Source organism: Lagenorhynchus albirostris, chromosome 7 (assembly GCF_949774975.1).
Source record: "Lagenorhynchus albirostris chromosome 7, mLagAlb1.1, whole genome shotgun sequence".
NCBI classification, from domain to species: Eukaryota; Metazoa; Chordata; class Mammalia; order Artiodactyla; family Delphinidae; genus Lagenorhynchus; species Lagenorhynchus albirostris.
Window position 1 is genome coordinate 55,624,704 of NC_083101.1, and position 22,865 is coordinate 55,647,568.

Here is a 22,865-nt window from a genome sequence, read left to right on the forward strand (position 1 = left end):
TTTGCTTGGGTCTATAGCACCAAGACCTGGCACCACTCAACAGCCTGTAGGCTCTAGTGCTGGGATGCATCAGGCCAAACAACCAACAGGGCAGGAGCACAGCCCCACCCATTAGCAGACAGTCCGCCTAAAAACTTCCTGAGCCCACCTCAGACATGGCCACCTCGAGACATGGCCCCTGACACGGCACAGCCCAGCAAAGGGCCAAGACCCAGCTCTATCCACCACTGGGCAGGCATCGGCCCGTCCCACAAGGAAGCCTGCACAAGCTTCTAAACCAGACATCTGCCAGGTGGCAAACAGCAGAAGCCAGAAAACTGAAATCCTGCAGCCTGTGGAACTGAGTCTGCAAACACAGGTCAGAACCTACCCTGGGACCAGGTGATCCCTGGCCCTTGGGCAACAAGAGTGGAATCAACTGCTAGGACACATGGGACATCCCCTACAGAGGGCCACTTATTCAAGGCTGAGAAACATAACTAACCTTCCATATACATAAGAATACAAATATAAATTTAGACAATGAGACAGCAGAGGAATATGTTCCAGATGAAGGAACAAGATAAAACCCCAAAGCAACAACTAAGTAACATGGAGATAGGCAGTACACTCAAAAGAACTTAGAATAATGATCGTAAAGATGATCCAAGAACACGAAAAAGAATGGATGCACAGAGCAAGAAGTTACAAGAAGTTTTTAACAACGAGAAAATATAAAGGACAAAAAGAGATGAACAATAAAATGAAAAATATACTAGAAGGAATCAGCAGACTAACTGAGGCAGAAGAATGCATAAGTGAGATGGAAGACATAATGGTGGAAATCACTGCATGGAACAGAATACAGTAAAAAGAATGAAAAGAAGTGAGGATGGTCTAAGAGACCTCTGGGATAACATTAAATGCAGCAACATTCGTATTATAGGGGTCCCAGAAGGAGAAAAGAGAGAGACGACCTGAGAAAATATTTGAAGAGATAATAGCTGAAAACTTCCCTAACATGGGAAAGGAAACAGTCACCCAAATTCAGGAAGCACAGAGAGTCCCATACAGGATTAATGCAAGGAGGAACACACCGAGAGTAATCAAATTGACAAAAATTATAGGCAATAAATAAATAAAAGCAACAAGGGAAAAGCAAAAAATAACAGACAAGGGAACTCCCATAGGTTATCAGCTGATTTCTGAGCAGAAACTCTGCAGGCCAGAAGGGAGTGGCACAATATATTTAAAGTGATGAAAGGGAAGAACCTATAACCAAGAATACTCTACCCAGCAAGGGTTTCATTCAGATTCTAAGGAAATCAAAAGGTTTACAGACAAAAGCTAAGAGAATTTATCACCACCAGACCAGCTTTGCAACAAATGCTAAAGGAGCTTCTCTAGGGGGAAAAGAAAAGGCCACAACTAGAAACAAGAAACTTACGAATGGGAAACCTCACCAGTAAAGGCAAACATACAGTAAAGGTAGGAAATCATCTGCACACAAATATAACAAAATGAGCAATCGTGAGAAGAGGAGAGCACAAATGCAAGATATTGGAAATGCATTTGAAATTAAAAGACCAGCAACTTAATCTTGCTTATATATAGACTGCTATATCAAAACCTCAGGTTAACTGAAAACTGAAAATCTACAAGATATACACAAAAAAGAAAATGGAATCCAAACCCACACTAAAGATAGTCATCAAATCACAAGGGGAAAAAAAACACAAGAGAACAAAAGAGGAAGGGGAAAAAAAGCCTACAAAAACACATCCAAAACAACAAAATGGCAATAAGAACATACATATTGATAATTACCTTAAATGTAAATGGATTAAATGCTCCAACCAAAAGACACTGGCTGAATGGATACAAAAACAACACCCATATGTCTGCTGTCTACAAGATCTGGATCTGAAGACCCACTTCAGATCCAGGGACACATACAGACTGAAAGTGAAGGGATGGAAAAATGTATTCCATGCAAATGGAAATCAAAAGAAAGCTGGAGTAGCAATACTCATATCAGACAAAATAGACTTTAAAATAAAGAGTATAAGACTATTAAAGAAATAAGACTGTTACAAGAGACAAAGAAGGACACTACATAATGATCAACAGATCAATCCAAAAAGAAGATATAACAATTGTAAATATATATGCACCCAACATAGGAACATCTCAACATACGAGGTAAATACTAACAGCCATAAAGGGAGAAATCAATAGTGACACAATAATAGTGGGGGACTTTAACACTCCACTTATATCAATGGACAGATCATACAGACAAATCAATAAGGAAAAACAGGCCTTAAATGACAAATTAGACCAGATGGACTTAACTGATATTTATAGAGCATCCCATCCAAAAGCAGCAGAATACACATTTCAAGTGTACATGGAACAGTCTGCAGGATTGATCACATGCTGGCCAACAAAGTGAGCCTTGATAAATTTAAAAAAGTTGAATCACATCAAGCATCTTTTCTGACCACAACACCATGAGATTAGAAGTCAACTACAAGAAAAAAATTGTAAGAAAACACAAACACATGAAGGCTAAAAAATATGCTACTAAACAGTCAATGAATCACTAAAGAAAGAGGAAATTGAAAAGTACCTAGAGACAAATTAAAACAAAAGCACGATGATCCAAAACCTATGGGATGCAGCAAAAGCAGTTCTAAGATGAAGTTTATAGCAATACAGTCTTACCTTAGGAGACAAGAAAAATCTGAAATAAATGACCTAAACTTATACCTAAAGCAACTACAGAAAGAAGAACAAAAAAACCCAAGTTTAGTATAATGAAAGAAATCATAAGGATCAGAGCAGCAATGAATGAAATAGAGACTAAGAAAACAATAGAAAAGATCAATGAAACTAAAAGCTGATTCTTTGAAAAGATAAACAAAATTGATAAACCTTTAGCCAGACTCATAAACTAAAAGAGGGAGAGGGCTCAAAACAATAAAACTAGAAATGAAAAAGGAGAAGTTAGAGTAGACATCACAGAAACACAGGGATCATAAGAGACTACTACAAGCAACTATATGCCAATAAAATGGACAACCTGGAAGAAATGGACAAATTCCTAGAAAAGCACAACCTTCCAAGACTGAACTGGGAAGAAATAGAAAATATAAACAGAGCAATCACAAGCACTGAAATTGAGACTGTGATTTAAAATCTTCCAACAAACAAAAGCCCAGGACCAGATGGCTTCACAGGCGAATTCTATCAAACATTTAGAGAAGAGCTAACACCTATCCTTCTCAAACTCTTCCAAAATATAGCAGAGGCAGGAACACTCCCAAACTCATTCGATGAGGCCACCATCACCCTGATACCAAGACCAGACAAAGATGTCACACAGGAAAAAAACTACAGGCCAATATCACTGATGAACATAGATGCAAAAATCCTCAACAAAATCTGGCAAACAGAATCCAACAGCACATTAAAAGGATCATACACCATGATCAAGTGGGGTTTATCCCAGGAATGCAAGGATTCAATATACGCAAAAAAATTCAGACATATTAATGCATTGTAAGTGTATATTATATAGATATAGATATGTGGAAAAGAACCTTTGTCCTAAGAAATAACAGAGCCAAATAGGAATTTAAAAATTTAACTGAAAAGAACATTACAGTACATATTTAGGAAAGAAACTAGAAAAAGATTTCAGATGATACTTACCCCCTAATTAATGGCAGAAAAGTAGGAATTCCACTTTTGATTCTATGTATAAACTTTATATGTAACATTAATATGTAGCATTAAAAAATTTTCACATGTGGACATAAAGTGGAAAAACACACCAAAAACTTAAGGGTTATAACATCTATATTGAGTTATGAAAGCACATAAATAGCAGAATTTCTACAATATTCATATAGTGACTCTATTACCAGTGGTTCTCAACCTTTAACCTACTTCAGAGTGACCCAGAAGGCCTATAAAAACGCAGACCACTGAGCCCTATACCCAGAGTTTCTGATTCAGTAGATCTGGGGGAGGACATTAGAACTATATTTCTAACAAGTTCCCAGGTGATGCTGACACTGCTAACCTGGTCAGCCCTCTATTCTGAGCAAGGCAGAATAAAATTTCACATTATATCAGTACCTTCAAAGCAAAGACAGAGGATCCTGGAGAGAGATTACAACCTAAAGAAAGTCACTGAACTCTAAGTCCTCAATAGAAACTGAAAAAACTTCTGACTGACCAGTTACTATTATAAAACACAAAGAATTTTAAATGTACCTACTATTACAGTATAAGAGCTCCTACTAGGAGTAGTAGTTGATTAGTTAGTTTTAAATTGGTAGGACAGATGTATTAGCATACTGGAGTGAGCATAATAGTCATGGGCACCAGTCTGTATATCATACACATGGAATGCAGAACATTCCATAATCCATTTAAATGTAGCTTAAGAGAGTTTCAATCATACTGACAAGAATAAACAGGTTAATTCTTAGATGTCTACAATGATCATGCCATGTCCGGTAACATCTTCTTCAAATATAAAAATATATGAAAAATAGGGCACCAAAGAAAATACTAAGATTCCTATTACCACCATAAAATATTGTCAAGTGCTTGCAAGTACATTCAGATGTTGTTCACAGTAGAGAACTTACAAGGACAATCACCAAAAAAATAAAAGTAAAATATATTAAGCTTTTTATTAAGTTAGTATAATTCCTATGATGGTTAGTACATCTCAGTCACAACTGCTGATGCTTCTTTAAGTTTTTATAATCAATATATGGAAGGCATGCAATAAGTTCTTTTTGTACATCCCTTCAGACAACATTTTTCTGAGTATCCTCTGCACTTTCTTTGGGGATGATTCCCCCAAAACAAATTGCTTAAGGTTTTAATTTTGTTTGTATTTTTCTTCTGAAATTCTACAATCTCATGAATATATGGACTGATATCTTGTGATGAGGAAAATATCTCTTGTCTTGTCTTAAAAGGCAAGTTGGCCTTTTTGTACTGATGCTCAGACAGTGACTGCATCTTCAAATTGTTTAATGCTTCTTCCTGAGAGGCAAAAGTAGAGACTGTTGAGAGACAAGAAAAAAATCCTACTTTATTAAAATCTTCGTTTAGCTGAAAATTTAATCATAATGCTGTAATACTAGAGTCAGCTAATTTTGAAAACACAAGTAATCACATTTTAACTAGTAAAATGGTTATTTGAAAGCAATGTATATTTTTAACTAAAATAGTTGTAGGTATTGTTTTCCTATAAAAAAGGCCTAGAAACATTTGCACATTTTTATGCAAAAAATATTGAGATATAACTCATATGCCATAAAATTGAGCATTTTAAAGTATACAATTAATATATTCACAAGGTTGTGCAAACATCACCACTGCCTAATTCCAGAACATTTCTATCACCCACAAAAGAAACCCCCACCCATTAGCAGTCACTCCCATTTCCCTCTTCCTCCAGCCCCTGGCACCTACTAATCTACTTTCTATTCTATGGATCTGCCTAAATCATACCATATGTGGCCACCTGTGTCTGGTTTCTTTCACTGAGCATATTTTCAAGGTTCAACCATGTTGTAGCATCTCTAGCAATACTTTATTCTTTTTATGGCTGAATAATTTTCCACTGTATGGATATATCACATTTTGTTTATCTGTTTATCAGTTGATGAACATTTGGGTTGTTTCTACTTTTTGACTATTATGAATAGCACTGCTCTGAACACCCACATACAAGTTTTTGTGTGAACACATTTTCAGTTTTCTTGGATATATACCTAGGAGTAGAACTGCTGGATCATATGGTAAATTTAACTTTTTTAGGAACCACCAAACTATTTTCCACAGTGGTTGTACCATTTTACAATCCCACCACTAGGCTTCCAACTGCTACACATCTTCACCAACATTTGATATTTTTCATATTTTGATGAGAGCCATCCTAATGGATGTGAAGTGGTATCCCATTGTGGTTTTAATTTGCAATGACCTTGCAACTAATGATGTTGAGCATTTTTCATGTGCTTATTATATATCCTCCTTGTAGAAATGTCTATTCAAATCCTTTGCCAATTTCTAATTGAGTTATTTGTCTTTTACGTACATTTTTAACTAAGTGGTTAGTAGAAGCCATTTTGGTTTTTGTTGAAATATAAAGAAATGGAGAAGTAGTGATACGCTCAATGAACTGATTATTTCTATTATACTGCTCTTACTCAATATTACTGATAATAAATTAAAATAACACCAGAAGGTAATTAATTGGCGGCTTGTTGGATTTCCATCATTGCCCTTGCCCATCTACAGTCCCTTTTGGGAGATATATTTGCCTCTAGCCATTGCTGTAGAGTCACCCTTAGGCAGTCATAGGGTGATTCCACCTTATATCCACAGATGAATAGTCAGGAGGTTGGCACCTGACCCCAAACAAACCAGTCTACTACAGTGGCCAGCAATCCATGCCATGTGAAAAATAAGTTGGCTCAATCAGATTTCCTCTCTTTAAAATTAAAACTAAGAAGTAATGAGAACAAGATGAGTTAGAACCAAAACTGAGAGGATACTATGAAGCTTATCATGACAAGCTAAAGTTATAAAGGAACATAGATATTAGAGGAGAAAAGATTCAGAGAGAGAAAGAGAGAAGGTGATTTTTAGCACTGACTTGATTCCTTAGGCTTTCCAGGGCCTTTCCAGATCCATTTACAGATCTTGTTTTTATAATAACTATCCTCCGCTTTTTTCTTGAGGGTATTTAGGAGAAACTCTGTCTCTTGCAGTGACAGTCCTATTAGAATACTCTGTAATAACTTTGTATTTAATAAATGCCTAAGACAAAATGTGGAATAGTAAAACTTTAGGACAGATATTAATCTATTCTAAAGTAGCAAATAATGTCATCTAAGACAGATAAATATGTGATCAATTAAAGTGTGTCACAATGAACAGAGTACACTGAAGGGAAAAGTGAATTAGGTTGTCTACGCAGGTTGAAGAAAGACCTTCCTGGATGAGATGTGCCATGTTCTGCCACTTAAAGGGAAAAAAAAGGCAGACAATAAGAAGGAAACTTGTTCATGAATGAAGGCAACTAGGGACTAGTTAATGAAAAGTACATGTCAAATTGGAGAGGGAACTTAAAAGGGAAACAAGCTGTACTCATCAGGAAACAAGAAAGGTTAAAAATGAGTATTCAAATCAATGAATTTGAAAAAGAGCAACAGAGATAACCCAAATAAGTAATAAGGAAAGAAATCAATGAATTATAGAAACAAAACAATATAAAGATTTAGAAAACCAAAAGTTGGCTCTTTTAAAGGATTAATAAAATATAACTTTAGCCAGACTAATCAAGAAAAAAAGATGAATGTGAACAAAATACACTAGGAAAAAAAGGACTACAATACAGATACAACAGTGGTTCATACAAATCAACATCAAAAAAACAAAACAACCCAATCAAAAAATGTACAGAAGAACTGAACAGACATTTTTCCAGAGAGGAAATGCAGATGGCCAACAGGCACATGAAAAGATGCTCAACATCGCTAATCATCAAGGAAATGAGTCAAATCAAAACCACAGTGAAATATCACCTCATACCTACCAGAATGGCTATCATCAAAACTAACACAACCAATGTTGGCAAGGATGAGGGGAAAAGGGAACCCTCGTACTGTTGGTGAGAATGTAAACTGGTGCAGCCACTCTAGAAAACAGTCTGGAGGTTTCTCAAAAAACTAAAACTAGAACTACCATATGACCCAGCAATTTCACTTCTACGTATATATCCAAAAGAAACAATACACTAATTCGAAAAGATACAGGCACCCCAATGTTCATAGCAGCATATTTACAATTGCCAAGATATGGAAGCAACCTAAGTGTCCATCAACATATGAATGGATAGAAAAAGTTGTGAGAGATATATATATATATATGTATGTATATATAATGGAATATTACTCAGCCATAAAAAAGAATGAGATTTTGCCTTCTGCAGCAACATGGATAGACTTGGAGGGTATTATGCTAAGTGAAGTAAGTCAGACAGAGAAAGACAAATACTGTATGATATCACTATATGTGGAATCTAAAAAATACAACAAATAGTGAATATAACAAAAAAGAAGCAGTCTCACAGATACAGAGAAGAAATGAGTGGTTACCAGGGAGGAGAGGGAAGGGAGGAGAGGTAAGACAGGGGTGGGGGATTATGAGGTAAAACAATTATGTATAAAATAAGCTACAAGGATATATTGTACAATACCAGTAATATAGCCAATATTTTATAATAGCCAATATTTTATAATAACTATAAATGGAGTATAAAAATTGTACACCTGTAACATATAATATTGTACACCAACTATACTTCAATTAAAAACATTTTTTTAAACCATAAGCCCCTTTCACTTACAAATGTTTGTTTGAAAGTCCCAAATAAGGTATTAGTTAACTGAATCCATGAACGTATTTTACAAATATATTAAGAAAGTGTTTATCCCAGAAATGCAAGATCACAAAATCTATCAATGCAATTTACTATATTAATAGACTCCCATGCTCACTCTCAGCTGGTTTTGCTTTCTACTTTATAAGAAAATTGAAGGAATCAGAAGACAACTTGTATTTGCTCCCTTCACTGTCTTTTTACTCATCTCTTAACATCTGTACCCATAATTCTGCCTTCCTAAGTATTTCCATAGATGAATTATCCACTCTAAAACCAATTCCTCCACTTATGGACTAGATCTATTTCCTCCTGCCCACTCTGGGATATCACTCCAGCAGTGCTTCTCTTTATCTTTCTTTCATCATTATTTTTTCACTTCTAGCGAACCACTCCTATCAGCAAATGTGCTATTTCTCCCACTTAAAAAAACAAAAAAAAACAAGAAACACTTCTCTTGGCCCTGCTTACCATCCAATTTCTTTTCTCTCCTCTGTAGCAAAACTCCTTCTGTATTTATTAATTCACTTCTCTTCTCTTACTCGGTCTGAAACGCATTCTATACAGGCTTTTACTCCATCACTCCACCAAAACTTCTCTTATCAAGCTCACAAACAACCTCTATATTGCTAAATTCAACAGCCAACTCTCATCTTATTTAACTAATAAAAACCACTCCTTCTTGATATGCTTTCTTCACTTGGTTTCCAGGATACCACATTCTCTCTCCTTCCCACCTAACTATTTGCCCCTTTCTACCTCCTTTACAAGTACTTCCTCTTCAGTTTTTTTTAATGTTGATGTCTCCCAGAGCTCAGTCCTTGGTACTCTTTTCAATCTATACTTACTCTCTTCATGATCTCATCTAGTCTTATGGCTTAAAAAATTATCTATATACCTGTGGCTCCTTAATTTCTTTCTTCAAGCAAATTTTTTCTTCCAAACTCCAGATTCATATATCCTACTTGCTACTCAACATCTCCACTCTGATGTCTCAAACTCAACATGTTTAAAACTCCACCTGAACTTTTCAAACTCAAAATGTCCAAAGATGAACTACTAATACTGTTTTCCAAACCTGTTCCACTTGAGGCCTTTCCTATTTCAGTTGATAGTAACCCTATCCTTCCAGGTGTTCAAAGCAAAAACTCTGAAATCACATATTTTTTTAACATATTGGAGTAATTCCTGATTTTTCTTTTTTCTCATATCTCACATCATATCTGCCCAAATATATCTAGATTATAACAGTTATCACTGCTTCCACTCACTGCTACCATCCTTATCCAGATGCTATCCTCTCTAATACCTTCCTAACAGGTCTCTCTGTTTCTACTCTTGCTTCCCTACAGTCTATCCTCAACACAGTGGTCAAAGTGATCCCTTTAAAATGTCAATTATGTCACTCCTCTGCTCAAAAACCTGTAATGACTCCTTGCAAATGCTATAAGAATAAAAAAAGAAGAGTGGTACAAAGTTTAGAAAGTAAGTGACAAAAAACTATTAAGATAGTTCCACATAATTACTGGATTAAAATCAACCTGTAAAACTCAACTGCATTTCTCTAACCAATGATCACTAACTAGAAATATAATTAACAAGTATTTACAATAGCAACAAAATTAAAGTATTAAGCATTAACTTAACCAACAATACAGAAAGTCTCTATAGAGAAAACTTTAAAATTCTAATGACAGAATACAAAGATATTCCATGTTTTTGGCTGAGATGACTTTTTGTTAAAAAGATGTCAATTCTCTTCAAATTATTCTCTGTAATTCCATGCATCCCATTTAAATTCCAGATGGGTTTTTATAAAATAAATTCAATAAGCTTACTCTTAAATGTATATATAAGGATAAAGGCAGAGGATTAGTTCAGTCAACCTTAAGGGAAAAAAATAATTGGAGACTTGCTCTCCAAGATAAATGACACCCTACAGAGTCATAGTACTAAAACAGTGTAGTAATAATACAAAGTCAAACAAAAAGACCAATTAAATAAGAATCTCAGACAAACTTAATAAACAATAAAAGTGGCTCTACAATCAATGGGAAAAAACCGATTGTTCAGTAGATGGTATTCAGAAAATTATTTCTTCATGTAGAGAAAAGTAAGACACTGAGAAAACTAAGGTAGTATCCCTAGCAGAACAGAACCAAAAATGGGCCCCAGAATTAAGGACCTAATGAGAACAGTAAAACTATAAAATTAACAGAAGAACAGAAAAGGAACCTCTAAAACTTTTGAAAGTTTTGTTCATACTTTTGAAAGTATGAACAATAAGGCAAAACACTTATCGTCTAATTGTATAAAAATTAAGACTTTCTGTCAAACACCAGTAGACAGACGACAGAATAGGAGAACATATTTGTAACATCTAAAACCTACAGCTGATTACTATTGTATCTAGATTTTGAATAACTCTTACAAATCAACTGGAAGATGACAATTCCAACAAAAAGTGAGCAAAATGTATAAACAGGAAATTTTCAGAAAAAAGGAACCCAAGAGGCTAATATGTATATGAAGAGGTGCTCAAATTCAGAGCAAATTAAGACAAAAATGAGACACTATTTCACGCCTGTGGCACTGGCAAAAGTTAAAAATTGTATAATGTTAATTCTTGACAGGGATACAAGAACACAGGAATCCTCATGTACTAGTGGTGCAACTATAAATTGGTGTAGCCATTCTGCAAAGCAATCTGAATGCACCTCAAGTAAATTAAGCATAATATATTTTATGATACATCAATTCTACCCCTAGGTATATATCCCAGAGAAATGTCCACACAGATCCATAAGGGGGCATATACAATGATGCTCACTGCAGTGTTATTTATAGTGGCAGGGAGTTGAAGGCTATATAGGTTAGATGTTCATCACTAGGAGAAAGAATAAGTAAAATGTGAGGAATGCGTATGAATATTATGCAGCAGTTTGAAGCAATGACTAAAAGTTCAAATAGCAATAATAAGATATAGATCTCAAATACCATTTAGATATATTTTTAAAATACATGCACAGGAAATAATGCACAATTTGCAATAAAACATATAAAAACAAAAATACATAATAAAACATTGGAATGGATGCCTATGGGAGGAGGAGAATGGGCATGAAGAAAGGAGATATGTGGAGACTAATTATCTTCTAACATACCATATAATTTATTTATGTTTATTGTCTATCTTCACTATTCTGTAAGCTGCATGAAGGCAAGAACCTTCACTGCCTCCTGAGTGAAACTGTTCACTCTTATATCCCAAGCAGCATGAATACTAACTAATATACAACAGGCACACAAATTTTGTTGAATTAATATATAAATAGAGAGGTTCTGCACAGCCAGTTGTGATAATGATATCTAAAGAAACAAGAAAATAAACAAAAAAACAAGAACAAGTGAATGAAGACCAAGAATGGGGGAATACAGCCTATCTAACTGGAATAGTGGTTATGGATTATGAAAAACTGGTGATGAAACTTTGATGATTTCACCTGGTACTAAGAGTTAGGCAGCACCATACTCAGCCAGAATTTAGAAATATGACGTTAGCTTCATGGTGCCACACTATGAGGTAAGCATGAGACATGGCCCATACATTCAGGATCCACTAACAAGAAGTACACATCTCAAATTCAAATTATGCATGAGTAGTCCTGAAAAAAAGCATTTTTGAATATGAGTGTATCAAACTATCTTTTCCTGTGTCAGACTCAAATAGATCATCAGAAGATTAAAATTGTTGATAACTGACTTGATCTAATATAGAAATATATTCTGCTGATATAAGCTAAATAAAAATCAATCAACTTTACAGCAACATTCACATGTAAAAGAAATTGCATACTTATATATTCTACGTTGGAATTCTATATTGGAAACACATACCTCTCTACAACTTCTAAATTAGTCACTAGAAATTAATAGGACTACATGTCGTCTTTCCTTATAGATTAAGAATTCTTTAAATTTTAATACACATTCATATTGATAACCTAAATCCATTTTTCATTCTTCCATATATTTTAAAACAACCATGGTTTTATTGCCACATGATATTTCCACTTCAGCAAACGGCCCTTTATATAGCTCCCATAGTAACATGTTTAATGGGTATGAGAACTCTGAAATATTATCAGATGTATTTTCATTTCCTACGAATCCTGTTTCATTGCAGATCCCTCCTCATTGAATTAGTGACATGTTCTCCTTCAGGGGATTGTGAATAATACCTGAGACAAAGGAGTGATTAATCAGCTCTGAGTTTTAAAGTTGACTTTTTATTAATGAGAAAAGTGTTTCCTCCAGAGTAGGCTTTGTCGAGAAAAAGGATTCTAAACTCTTTTTCAATAATAAACTCAAGCTTGGATGACTGAAGGTAAAATTTTGACTAGGTTATAGGTAATGAGAGCACAGTATTTGATGTGAGAGAAATGCCCACTGAACATGAAGTAGAAAGGGTAGGTCCACCTTGCATTTCTGGGAGAAAAGAGTAATGAAGAAATAGAGAAGTGAACTATTCCCTTGTTACTCAAAGAGCAGTGTCCAACTAACAGAATAAGCATCACCTGGGAGCTTATAAAACTGTAGACTCTCAGGCCCCACCCCAGACCTACTGAATCAGAATCTGTATATTAACAGTATTCCCCAGGTGATTCATATACACATTAAAGTGTGAATATCAACTGAACTAAGGTACAATTTAGAGACTGGTGAGAAACAATTCCTTCTTTATAAGAGCAGGATAAAGTGAGTTTATATGTAGGTGGTTTTGATGGTGGAAAATGATTAAGATTCAGTCTGATGCTTTCTGTTGTTTCTGTCTTTAAAAGTTTTCATTCCCCTTATATGCAGATGGCATGATACTCTATATAGAAAACCCTAAAGACTCCACACAAAAACTACTAGAACTGCTAAACAAATTTAGCAAGGTAGTAGGATACAAGATTAACATACAGAAATCTGTTGCATTTCTTTCCACTAACAATGAGATATGAGAAACAGATAGTAAAAAAAAAAAAAAAATCCCTTTTAAAATCACATCAAAAAAAAAAAAACACAAAAAAAACCTAGGAATAAACCTGACCAAGGAGTGAAAGACTTATACCCTGAGAACTATAAAACATTGATAAATGAAACTGAAGATGATTCAAAGAAACGGAAAGATATCCCATGCTCTTGGATTGGAAGAAATCTACAGATTTAATGCGATCCCTGTCAAATGACCCACAACATTTTTCACAGAACTAGAACAAATAATCCTAAAATTAATATGGACCCACAAAAGACCCAGAATTGCCAAAGCAATCCTAAGGAAAAAGAACAAAGCTGGAGACACAACCCTCTCAGACTTTAGACAATACTACAAAGCTACAGTCATCAAAACAGTGTGATATTGGCACAAAAACAGACATAAGGATCAACTGAACAGAATAGAGAGCCCAGAAATAAACCCACACACCTATGGTCAATTAGTCTTCAACAAAGGAGACAAGAATATACAATGGAGAAAAGACAGTCTCTTCAGCAAGTGGTGCTGGGAAAGCTGGACAGCCCCACGTAAATCAATGAGGGTAGAACACTCCCTCACACCATACACAAAAATAAACTCAAAATGGCTTAAAGTCTTAAATATAAGACATGACACCATATAATTCCTAGTAGAGAACATAGGCAAAACATTCTCTGACATAAATCATCCCAATGTTTTCTTAGGTCAGTCTCCCAAGGCAATAGAAATAAAAGCAAAAATGAGCAAAGGGGACCTAATCAAACTTATAAGCTTTTGCACAGCAAAGGAAACCATAAACGGAATGAAAAGACAACCTACAGAATGGGAGAAAATATTTGCAAATGATGTGACCAACAAGGGCTTAATTTCCAAAATATACAAACAGCTCATATAGCTCAATATAAAACAAAACAAAACAAAACAAACAACCCAGTCAAAACTGGGCAGAAGAACTAAATAGACACTTCTCCAAAGAAGACTACAGATGGTCAATGGGCACATGAAGGTGCTCAACATCGCTAGTTATTAGAGAAATGCAAATCAAAACTACAATGAGGTATTACTTCACACTGGTCAGAATGGCCATCATCAAAAAGTCTACAAATAATAAATGCTGGAGAGGGTGTGGAGAAAAGGGAACCCTCCTACACTGTTGGTGGGAATGTAAACTGGTACAGCCACTATGAAGAACAGTATGGAGGTTCCTTTAAAAATTATTGGGTTGGCCAAAATGTTCATTTGTTTTTGTTTTTGTTTTCCGTAAGATGGCTCTGGTAGCGTTTAGGTGTCTTTAACTTCATTCGAAACAATTTTGTTAGTTTGTATTGTGACAGCTGTCATATCAGCATATTAAAAAAAAAAAAAAACACTTATTAGGGACTTCCCTGGCGGGCCGGTGGTTAAGACTTCACCTTCCAATGCAGGGGTTTGGGTTCAATCCCTGGTCAGGGAGTTAAGATCCCACATGCCTCTCGGCCAAAAAACGAAAATGTAAAACAGAAGCAATATTGTAACAAATTCAATAAAGACTTTAAAAATGGTCCCCACCAAAAAAAATCTAAAAAGAAAAAAACCTTATCAAAATTGGTGAATTTTTGTGTAGCCATTTTAATACTGAAGATGGAAGAAAAATAGCAACATTTTCGGTATATTATGCTTCGTTAATATTCCAAGAAAGGTAAAAATGCAACTGAAATGCAAAAAATTTGTGCAGTGTATGGAGAAGGTGCTGTGACTGATCGAATGTGTCAAAAGTGATTTGCGAAGTTTTGTGCTGGAGGTTGCTCACTGGACGATGCTCCATAGTCGGGCAGACCAGTTGAAGTTGATAGCGATCAAATCGAGACATTAATTGAGAACAATCAACGTTATACCATGCAGGAGACAGCCAACATACTCAAAATATCCAAATCAAGCAATGAAAATCATTTGCTTGGTTATATTAATCACTTTGATGTTTGGGTTCCACATAAGTTAAGCAAAAAACCTTCTTGACCATATTTCCACATGTGATTCTCTACTGAAATGTAATGAAAACATTCCATTTTTAAAACAAATTGTGACAGGCGATGAAAAGTAGACACTGTACAATAAAGTGGAATGGAAGAGATCATGGGGCAAGCGAAATGAACCACCACCAACCACACCAAAGGCCGGTCTTCAGCCAAAGAAGGGGATGTTGTGTATATGGTGGGACTGGAAGGGAATCCTCTACTATGAGCTCCTTCCTGAAAACCAAACGATTAATTCCAACAAGCACTACTCCCAGTTAGACCAACTGAAAGCAGCACTCAGTGAAAAGCGTCTGAAATTAGTCAACAGAATACACATAATCTTCCATCAGGATAACACAAGACCACATGTTCCTTTGATGGCCAGGCAAAAACTGTTACAGCTTGGCTGGGACGTTCTGATTCATCTGCCGTATTAACCAGACACTGCACCTTCAGATTTCCACTTATTTTGGTCTTTACAAAATTCTCTTAATGGAAAAAATTTCAATTCCCTGGAAGATTGTAAAAGGCACCTGGAACAGTTCTTTGCTCAAAAAGATATAAAGTTTTGGGAAGATGGAATTATGAAGTTGCCTGGAAAATGGCAGAGGGTAGTGGAACAAAATGGTGAATACATTGTTCAACAGTTATGGGTGAAAATGAAAAATGTGTCTTTTATTTTTACTTAAAAACCAAAGGAACACACACAATGGAATATTACTCATCCATAAAAAAGAATGAAATAATGCCATTTGTAGCAACATGGTGCAACCTAGAGATTATCATATTAAATGAAGTAAGTCAGACAGAGAAAGACAAATATCATGATTATCACTTATATGTGGAATCTAAAAAAAATGATACAAATGAACTTATTTACAAAACAGAAATAGACATAGGAAACAAACTTATGGTTACTAAAGGGGAAAGGGGGGAGGGACAAATTAGAAGTATGGGACTAACAGATACACACTACTATATATACAATAAATTAAAAAAGGACTTTCTGTGTAGCACAGGGAACTATATTCAATATCTTGTAATAACCTATAATGGAAAAAATCTGAAAAAGAATATATACAAATATACATATATAACTAATCTAATAACTAAACTAATATTATATATAAATACAACTGAGTCAATTTGCTGTACACCCGAAACTAACACAACATTGTAAATCAAATACACATCAATAAAAACAATTTTATTCTCTTAGCAACAATAATCTTATAAGATTTATTCATTCATTCATTAAAGAAGAATAAGTGCTTATCAGAATATAGCCAATACTTATAACTTTAAATGGAATATAATCTATAGAAATTTTGAATCACCATGTTATACACCTGAGACTAATATTGTAAACCAACTATACCTCAAAACAAAAAAAAAGAATAAGTGTTTATAATGTGCTAGGCAATGTTTTAGCTTGTTTCAGTCATCTACATTAGGGTCTCTCTTTTGGCACGATAGTCTAACTCCTTTCCTTAATTTCAGAAATCTTGACTTTTGCAAAATTTGTCCAAATAGAATCAACTGGATTACTATAAAAGGCAATAACTTCAATGACACTACACTCTATAGACCACAGTCTACAAATAAAGTGCATTTTCTTTTAAAATGGCAAACATATTGGGACTAAAATGTGTTAGTCACAAAATGTAAAAACAGAAGAATGGATCTGAAACAAAAATATTCTTCCTAAAGACTGCTTAAAAGCATTAAGTATAAATTCAATACATATTAAGCACATACCCTGTGCTCAGCCCTCTGCTAGACATTTCAGATAAAAACATACATGAGCAATCCCTATAACATGGTATGGCATACAGGGCTGGCATTAAGAGATTGAGACTTGCCAGTAGCACAAGCCTAGTGCTTAGAAAGACCCTGCATTTTGTTTAATGCTCTGTTGTCCCAGTCTTGAAATTCTCAATAATTTTATCTTTTGACTTGTATGTGAAGTCTGATGGGACAGAGGACCATGTGTTTGAGCAGAGGAGATACGCACAAGAAAGGTAAAAAGCTTTATATTTTAGTACCTTTAACAGTTTTTCCTGCTTTTTGAACAAGGGGCCCTGCATTTTTATTTGCACTAGGCCGGGCCAATTATGTAGCAGGTCCTCATTACAGTTAAATATTACAGTTAAATATAAATAGTTAAATAGAATTATGTGTTAGATATTGCGGTAGAATGGAGAATGGAGTGAGTAGCTATGAAATGGTCAGTGATGAGTTCACAGGGAAAATGATACCTAAATCAGGCTTTGAAGGGCAAAATAGTTTGCCAGGTGACAAGGGCACTGCAGAAAGGGAAAGCGAGGGAAACAGCATTATTCTTATACAAATGTGTAGACTTACATGTGTACGCTTCTTTCCTCCAAGTTACAACAAACAAAAACAAAGACTTCATGGCTTTTGTATATGTATTAGGCACAAATTCCATTTCCTGCAGAAGTTCCATGCCTGGCAGGGCAAATTCGGGAATAAGAAATGTACAAAGATGAAAAAACATGCCTCTGGTTTAGATTTTTACCTGGGTTTGTCGCTCTCCTCCAGACCGGGAAAGTGGTTTGCGAGCTTTCTAACCGGTCAGGGATAAAGGTTTCGACCTTCTCCGAGGCCTGGGAAAGCAGCTGTGTGAAAGGCTTTTCCTCCTCACTGTGGCTCCAGTTAACAGTGCCACAGAGTTTTACTATTTCTTGCAGCAGATGCCTGCCGCACAATCTCCTGGCTCGACTAATGTTGTTCAGCTCACGGGAGACCCGAACTAGCAGGAGCCCGACACACAAGCAGAAGAGCCACGGCATCCCTGGACCCCCAACACAGACAGATCCGCCGAGGGCCCTAACTGCCGTCTGTCCCACGACTGCGCGTGCGCACCTGGCGACCTTCTGATTTTCGCGTGCAGACCTCGCGAGAACTTCAAGACTAGGTGAGCGGCGCCGGCGCCTAAACTTCCCGTGTTACGCGGGGCTCTCAGGCCGTCCCAGGTGGCTGCCTGTTAATTTTTAAAATGATTGATTAGTTTTTCTTGCCATCCTCACTAGGGAGACTCATCAAATGAAATATGGGGCCGTAGTTAACGCATCCCTCTAGTGGAATGCGTTTCCCGCCTCTTTTGCCTGTTGGGACGTCGCTTCCTTCGAGAAACCTCTCATTTTCTTCATGGCGTTTATCTCGGTAGGTTTCCTCACATTTATTTTTGCGCCTGTTTGATAATTTCTTCCCCTAATACCCGGGTTTCACGAAGGCAATGCCGGCGTCTGTTCTTGCTTCCCATTGTACCTCAGGGCCTGATGCATAGTTGGCAATCAAATTTGTGGAAACATGTGTGCACGTTTTAAAGTCAGATGCAAAGCTTTCTGAGGAAATTCCTACCAGTTCTGCAGGGAGAAATGGGCCTTAGCCTCAATCTCCAGAACAAAGAGAGGATTTGGGATAATCTAGTATTTTTGTTTATAGATTATAGAGGATTGCCCATTGCCAAATTATTAGTGCCATGTTTAGTACTAGCCGGTTATTTTATCAGCAAAAGTGAGTTTATTCAGGAATAGCCAGAGGAATGCAATTCAGGACATATGAACCTTGACTGGCCGTAAGCAAATCCAGAGAACGAGGAAGAGAACTTGCTTTTATAGAGAAAAGGGGTGGAAGGTGGGAGGGAGTGTGATAACCAAAGAGTCCACTGAGGAAGCTGGGAGTCCAAAGTATGGGGTTTTCTCCTTGGCTGGACTGCTTAGTTTCCGATTGGCAGGGATATGTGGGCCGGAGAGAAGCTTTTTTTCTTCCTGCTGTATTATAAGTAGAGGTGCCGTCCTCTTGGTTATGTAGGCAACTGTCTCTTCCTGTGTGGAGCAATTGATGATGCATGGCAGGGCCTGAGAGTGCCCCCTTCAGGTCTATCTTGGCTACAATATTAGTTGATGGTGTGACAGGGCCTTGTAGAGGATTTGTCTTGTAAGAATATCAGCATTTCGCTAAACTAAGAGGGAAGGGGCAGGGAAGTGCAGCATAATCGGTATAGGTTGCCTTGTCATTTTCAATGAAATTTTATTTTATTAGAGTGTGTCGGCGCTGAAGGGTGTGCTAGTAGCCACAAGGGGGCAGTCAGGGGCCGTCTCAGGAGTAGTCAACTTCAGGATGCCAAAGCTTCAGAGGCTCCAGCAATTGTCAACGCTATCCTCACCTCTTTGCTCTAAAATGTTATTTTTTTCCCCTTCTCCTTTCTGCCTTCTGCCTCTATGCCTTTTTCTCCATTTTCTGTTCGCCCAGCTTTGCCCTGCTTCCCAGGGGCATCCGTGAGTGCTGTTACATTAACTGGCAGTCGGATTTTTTTAAAGATTGATGTAATTTGATTAGCACAATTTCATCACCTACTTTGAGAAACAGTTCATGTCCAAACTATAGTGGCCATGAGTCCTAGGCAGAACTTTATCTGGGAAACCCTGTGAGAAAGGAAAATTATCATTATACTGAGAGGAAGATTTTTTTTTAAAGCAAAAAAAAACCCAAAACCAAACAAAAAAACACCTCTCAAGCAATGTATGTCAGAACCAAGCAAATTTATACTCCCATTCTCTTTGTACTCTCTATATTCTCACCCTCCTTTGTACTTCTTCATACCATTCATTAAAGACTGACATACTATATATTTTACTTCTCCATATTTTCTGTCTCCTCCTACCGATTGTAAGCTCCATGCAGACAGGGATTTTTGTTTATTTTGTTTACTTTGGTATCATCTTTGCCTTTAAAGACAAAGACATTGTTAACAGTGTCATAGTAAGTTCTCAGTAATAATTTAATGTAAATAATTATAGTGATTAATATGAACAAATAATAAGTAAAATGTTAATATCAATAATCATATAATATTTGGTAAATGAATAAACTCCCTGAGAATTGACTACTTGTTCCTTTATACCCTATTTCATACTTATGTCATAATTATTCTTTATTGCACTATGGTGAATTTTTTAAAAAATCACGTAATTATCTCTTCTCTACTAGTTGTAAGCTCATTAAGGGCTGGAACTATTTTTGTTTCATATTTATTGATAATATCCAGTGCCTGGGACAATACCTGCTAAGTAGACCCTTAATAAACATTTATTGAATGAATGAACACATTCTTAACTACTGCTACTACTTGTTATCAAGAGTCAATTAATTTATTGAAATGAACAAATTATTAGTGAAATGGCTTATTTTGAATGAATAAGTTACTATTATTACTGAATGAATTCCTGACTTATTTGTTAGTATCCTATCCTAGCTACCTTATTCCAGAACATTGTCATAAAATTGGAGCTGCCCAATAAACCATATTTGAGTATTTATAAATGAAAATTCCATTTATGCAAGAAAAATATGGAATTGTTAGTAATTATACTGGAATATTTGTTTTTCAAGTTATTTTAGCATTTTATATTGATATGGGAACTAGGATTCCCGTGATTGAGTCCTTAAAATTTTTAGCTTAACGATATTAATTGTGGGTACAATTAATTATAGTAACTATAATTAATGCTTGATTATAAAACAGCTAATAGGTAATATCTTTTTTATTTACTTTTCTGCTTTCTGTTCAATTTGTTGTCTGTCTTCCCCACTATAATGTTGGTCTTGTTAACACTTTATTCTTGGTGTTTACACCAAGTCTGTACATACAGATAGTACAGAAATAGTAATAATAGTACTATTGCTTTTGAAAGAGCGATAATAATAACACATCATTTGTTGTGTGATTACTGTATGTCAAGCATTACTCTAAGTGCTTGTACACAGTTTACCCTATTTAATCCTGTAGTAATCATATCAAATAGTATTGAAATTATTTCTAGTTTATAGATGAGGGAGCTCATCTTAGATAGATTAAGAAGCTTGCCTGAAATTAGAGGGCAAGTAAGGGGCAGAAGGCTGATTAAAAATAGTCAGTCTGGGGCTTCCCTGGTGGCGCAGTGGTTGAGAGTCTGCCTGCCGATGCAGGGGACACGGGTTCGTGCCCTGGTCCGGGAAGATCCCATCCGCGGCTGGGCCCATGAGCCATGGCCGCTGAGCCTGCACGTGCGGAGCACAGATAGTCAGTCTGTCTCTGGAGACCAAACTCTTAACCTACTTTATATAACCATAATTTGTCAAAAAAAATTACAAAAACAAAGAATCTGGTTTGGTGATGGCAGTACATGGCATCATAATATCAGAGCAAATCTTTTTAGACCAAAACCTTAAATTAGAGGAAATAATAATTTGGACAAAAAAAAAAAAAAGCATACACACACACACTAAAGTAATTGCCTCAGAATGAGTTTAAAAGTTCACTCCATTGGTAATAAAGACACTTAGAGGCTGGTCCCAGGCACAAGAGTAGGTAGCTGTACAAACTTTTACAGAAATCTTATACCCCAGTTTACTTATGTGTGTCATGAATATAAGAACATGTGGTATATGTTGAAGGTAGATCATAATAGTACCTTCTGACAGTGCTGTTAAAGGATTATATGAGATAATATATTAAATAACACATGAGATAATAAATGAGAAAATACAATGCCTGACACATAATAATAAGTATTAGCTGTTATAATTATTGCCATCTCTATTTTGTTGGAATGTGAGACTCAAGTGAGATAATAGGTTCAATGTTCTTTAAAATAAATGTTGTATTCTTTTGTATATCAGGTACCAGACTGTTAATTTGGCAAGAGCTTGAGAAATGCATTTAAAATCATTTTTCATCTTTTTATTTCTAGTACATAAAGGATAGTATGCAGTCAATATAGGCATGGTCCAGTCCTACAAGAAGAGGTTTTCCATTAAGTCAGTTGGGGAAAAAAGTCTTTTGTGTTTAGGAGTTATAAATGAAATAAGTGAAATATCTTTAAGCACCAGAAGCTTAGACTTCTTATTCTAATTATGTTGAAAACATATTGGAGTAAAAACATCATTGGTTAAATGTTGAAATGAATTGTGGAAAATTTAAGTAAAATAATTTATAGAAGGGGGAGACTGGTATGAGCTGCAGTGGTCTTGGAAGACTTCATCTAGGAGACAGAACTTAACCAGGCTTTGATGGCAAGGTACGTAGTACAAAAGTGGGGCTGAAATTTCAGGAAGAAGAGAGGATGGCAGGTGCAAACGCATGGAAACAAGTGAGCAAGGCATATTCTAGGGAAAAGAACCTATAATAGTGATGTTAGGGATTAGTAGAAGATGGAATATTGCTAGCAGACAAAGGGGACTTTAAAATTCAGACTAAGGAGTATGGATTTTATTGTTTTTATCCTATGGAGAGTAGAAGGTTATAAAATAGTTTGCGGATAATGTATGGACAAGATGGAAATTGAAGCTTAAGTCAAGTTAGTAACTTGACTCTAGTGTATACAGA

The 22,865-nt window shown here is 35.8% G+C and overlaps 1 protein-coding gene across 1 annotated transcript; it reads right to left on the bottom strand.

Moving 5' to 3' along the window:
• Positions 1–4,730: 4,730 nt before the first annotated feature.
• INSL6 (insulin like 6) lies at positions 4,731–18,285 on the bottom strand. Its single transcript, XM_060153205.1, is given in 3 exon segments — positions 4,731–4,791; positions 4,793–5,069; positions 18,012–18,285. Coding segments are annotated over 3 exon segments (612 nt in total).
• Positions 18,286–22,865: the final 4,580 nt, after the last annotated feature.